This window comes from Myotis brandtii, unplaced genomic scaffold, assembly GCF_000412655.1.
Source record: "Myotis brandtii unplaced genomic scaffold, ASM41265v1 scaffold1424, whole genome shotgun sequence".
NCBI classification, from domain to species: domain Eukaryota; kingdom Metazoa; phylum Chordata; class Mammalia; order Chiroptera; family Vespertilionidae; genus Myotis; species Myotis brandtii.
Window position 1 is genome coordinate 477,924 of NW_005355089.1, and position 4,207 is coordinate 482,130.

At 39.7% G+C, this 4,207-nt stretch overlaps 1 protein-coding gene across 1 annotated transcript in view; it reads right to left on the minus strand.

The window, feature by feature from the left end:
- Positions 1 to 333: 333 nt before the first annotated feature.
- The window catches only part of WNK3 (WNK lysine deficient protein kinase 3), a 107,114-nt gene continuing 103,240 nt past the window's right edge, over positions 334 to 4,207 (minus strand). The window contains exon 23 of the mRNA XM_014535322.1: positions 334 to 2,822. Within this exon, the coding sequence (XP_014390808.1) occupies positions 2,493 to 2,822 (330 nt within the window). The 3' untranslated portion in view covers positions 334 to 2,492. The remainder of the gene's footprint in view (positions 2,823 to 4,207) is intronic.

Consider the following 4,207-nt stretch of genomic DNA (forward strand, 5'->3'; position numbering starts at 1 on the left):
ACTGCAAAAGTCTGCAGGCAAACAAATGATGAATCAGACATAAAACAGAGGTGGTGGCAAAACGTGGGGCATGTGATATAGAGCAGCCATTAATAAATGTAATTGTGCATATTATCCATGGAGCTTTTTTCATCTTGGGGTAGGTACACTGTTTAAAAGAATTGTGACTTGAGCCCTGGCTAGTGTGGCTCAGTTGGCTGGAGAGCTGTCCTGGACCCTGAAAGGTGGCAGGTTCGAGTCCCGGTCAGGGCACATACCCGGGTTCCATCTGCAGTCAGGGCGCATACAGGAGGCAGCCCATAGATGTCTGTCACTCTCATCTCTCTTTCTCCCTTCCTCCCTCCAAAAATCAATTTTTAAAAAGAAAAAAAAAAAGGATTTTGACTAGAGAAGAAGGGACCTTAAAACCTGCAGTATTTTCACTTTCTGGATCAGCGGTCACTAACCGGTGGTCCGTGGAGCACTGGTGGTCCGCGAAGTCTGAAAGGTTGGCGACCACTGTTCTAAGTTATAAGCCTCAATGCAATCACACAAATCCAAATCATCTAATGAAACACGAGCAGTTTGAAAGAATTACAAATTTTAGGCACATTGTTTTTGTATACATGGTAAACACTGCAATGCAAGCACTTGCATTACACTACTGTCCTAAAATCACTTCAACTCGCAAAGCAATACTGTGTAAGGAATTTGAAGAATTTGTACATAAGATTTAGGAAGACTCATCCAAACTAGCATGTCATATGAAAAGAAACTTTGGCTCTTACCAACAGCAATTCTCAAAATGCTACCCTACATGCCCCAAATGATAGTGACAGAATCTTCACAATGGCGAGGGCAATCCTCAGGTAAGCAGTATAAGACATAGATCTATTTAGAAAGGGCACTGAATGTCACAAAGTAAACGGTGCAAAAAAAAAAAAAAAAGTACACCCATTAAGTTTGCTTCATTACCTGGCAGGCTCATGGGCTAAAATTTGTAGTGGAATATGGAAGAAAATCTGTTAACAAAAATATTCGGTGATAATTTAGAATGTTTACCAGTAGACAGAACTTGTTCTTAAGGTAAATGTTCACTAGACACCACTTTGAAATTGTCAAGAGTGAAAAGTATTTTAAACATGTGTATGTGGCGGTTGGTAAATACCATTTACGAATTTTGACTCCGGTTTCACAGACTATTAGGTAACTCTGTGACCAGCCTTTTAAGATGATTATAGTTAACCTTCTTTGAAAACCAAAAGTGTATATTTTGACATTGCCTCCCCTCCTCCTTAAACTGGATAAAACCCAGTAAAGTGCAACTTGACAGTGACCTCTCGCAGATTCTAAAGAGGCTGCAAAAATAATCTAAGATCTAAAAACAAGAGGCTATAGATACTAACTAGAAATTATAACAACTAAAAAAAGGCAATAAAAAAAAGCTAAGGGCAATTAAATAGTATACTTTGAGGGTCTACTATTTCACTGCAGGACAGTGTATACCCCACATCTCTTAGAACCCTGTAAAGCCAGTGTTTCATGTGTAAGTCTTGAAACCTACAAAACCTACTGTGTCAAGTAAATTTCACTTCGGAAGAATGGGTCAATAGAGGTGTGACTTGAATCCTCTTTGTTAGGAATACAAAGATTCCCCCCAAATGAGATTCATATCAGCTGCAATATATCCCTTGCAAAAGAATGCAAGCCAAACCAATGCCTCTCAGATGCTCAAAAACAACGCAGTGTGCACATGAGAAACAAGGAGACAGCTGCTTTGAATTACTATGGAAATCCTAAAACAGCTACATTATCTGCAGAATCAAGGAACTGTTACAGTTCTGTTTTCATCCTTTCTTTCCGCCTCACCTAGAACAAGGCTTCACTCCTACAGCTGTGAAGACGGGAAGAAAATCACATTAAAAAGGGCTCGTGTTCTATATTAGTTGACAAAAGTTATTCTAATTTTATACACCAAAACATTTCCTGCAGCATTACCCTGCCTTCTGGGAGAGGTAAACCTAAGACAAACATGTGAAGAATCCCACAAGACTCCGGTTGTCGGAGGATCTCACTTTGTCCACATTGGGGGAATATCAATTTAAACAGTTTTTATACATTTTAAAGAAAAGTATCATCCAGCTGCAGTTGGCAGCAGTAAAAAATGGAGGCTTTTCAGCAATTCATGGTAAGTGTCCTGGAAATGGTAATGCTCAAGCCGAGCTCATTTAAAGCATTCTGAACAGTATTTTTAAAAAATCAAGTATCAAAGAGGATAGGATTTGAAGTGAAAAACATTTCTGTGCGCAGTGTTCTATGTACAAACTGCACAGTTCTACAGAATGACGAGCTATATCAAAGACTACATCGGAACCCAAAAAAATACAGTGGAAAGTAAACTCAAAAGAGGAAAAGATGGCAGAACCCAAGAAGAAGAAAGTTTAATATCTTAGGTGTCCCGGAAATAACTCTGAAGAAAAGCTCCCTTTTCTTCATTCGTCATTTACTCTGATTCATTTGGGACCCGGAGGGTTCGTGGATGGATTCTGCACTGAGGACGATGAAAACGCAGGCAAATTCATTCCTGGCTGGAACGGTGGCCCTGGTTGGGTAGGTATGACCACAGGCTGTTGAGCTGGTCCAGGAATTCCTACCCACTGTACTGGATAACCGGGCCCCCCCACAGCATTATACTGACAGACATGGGACACTCCATATGATGGTAATGGCCCAGGATACGAAGGGAGTGGGAGTCCTTGTGGTGAGGAGGTGGGAACAGCTCCACGGATTTGGGGCAGAGAAGAAATCCATGTTGGTGTGTAGCCCAGAGCAGATGGAGTATTCTAATGAAAACAAAAATAAAAACAAAAGATCAGTTTATTTGGCAGAAGCTTTTACCCATCTATGTTCCTTCCTATTCTTTTTGGCTTACTGCTCCCATGATTACTATGAGTGGCTACCATTTTTGCAGCACCTTCTGTGTGCTAAGCATAGTTACATACCTTGTCTATTTCATCTTCATAACTGCCCTGCAAGGTAGGCATTTTCAGATGTGGAAAAAGAAGCTCAAAATTGATAACAGCTGACACACTAAGAAAATTCATAGTGAGCTGAGGATTTGAACAATGTTCCAGCTAACTCTAAGGTCCCTGCTAAATCTCTGTTCAGTTTAGAGTCTCCTGCCCTCATGCTAGCATTACTCTTCTATTTTTATTTCCTTCTGCCAGTCTCGGGCATTCCCTTATTCAGCACCACACACAATAGCCCATCTTACTATATTACATAATTCTTTGAAGACAGGGGAGCATGATTTAGTATGGCATGGGGGAAAGAGCCTAGGATACAGTAGGTGCTCAATAAATGTCACCTCCCTACCCCCTTCTACTCACTGTCTTTAAATAAAGTCTGACATTTCTGTTACATTTTTGGAAATTTAAACTCAAGACAATTATGCTTTTGGCAATATTGAGGAAATATATTCCTGTCTGACTCTTCTTATCATATTGTATTATGATTAAGCATATGTATAAAGATTACTGAAATCTTATGCACATGGGACTAAGTCTAATGGAAGTAAATAATTCTCACTCAAAGGCAAGATTGGTATCAGTTCCAAATGCTTAGTTCTTATAAAGTGAATGGTCAAGCTAAAACCATTTCAACTAAACTGAAAGTTTCAAGCTAAAGTTAGGGTAAAGGTTTTGAGCTTGACTCAAGAATGACAATATCTCTTGAGGTGAAAAAACCCCCACACATTTGCTTAAGTTTCAGCAATCCCTTTTCATATCAGTGTTTTTGTTCTGTTAAAGTAAAACTGAATTTAACACTTCTGATTCAAATGAGCACATACAGTATGATTGCATTTTTTATACATATACTTGAGGCCCAGTGCACAAAATTTGTGCACTGGTAGGGTCTCTAGCGGCTGCAGGCTGGGGCCTCCTTTCCTTCCCCTGGTCGGCCCTGCCCCCTGGTCAAATTCCCTGACAACTCCAGGTTGAGGGGACAATTTGCATACTATGCTTTTATTATATAGGATTTCCATGTATCCATATACAGACATAGAAAGATACCTAAAATGGTGTTTATCTAAAGCTAGTGACAATTATATCTGGGTGGTGGGATTTGAAGGCAGTATTTTAAATTTTGTATTTTTCCGCATTGATTAAATTCTATAACAAGCATTTTATAAACAACTAGGGGCCCGGTGCACGAAATTCGTGCACTG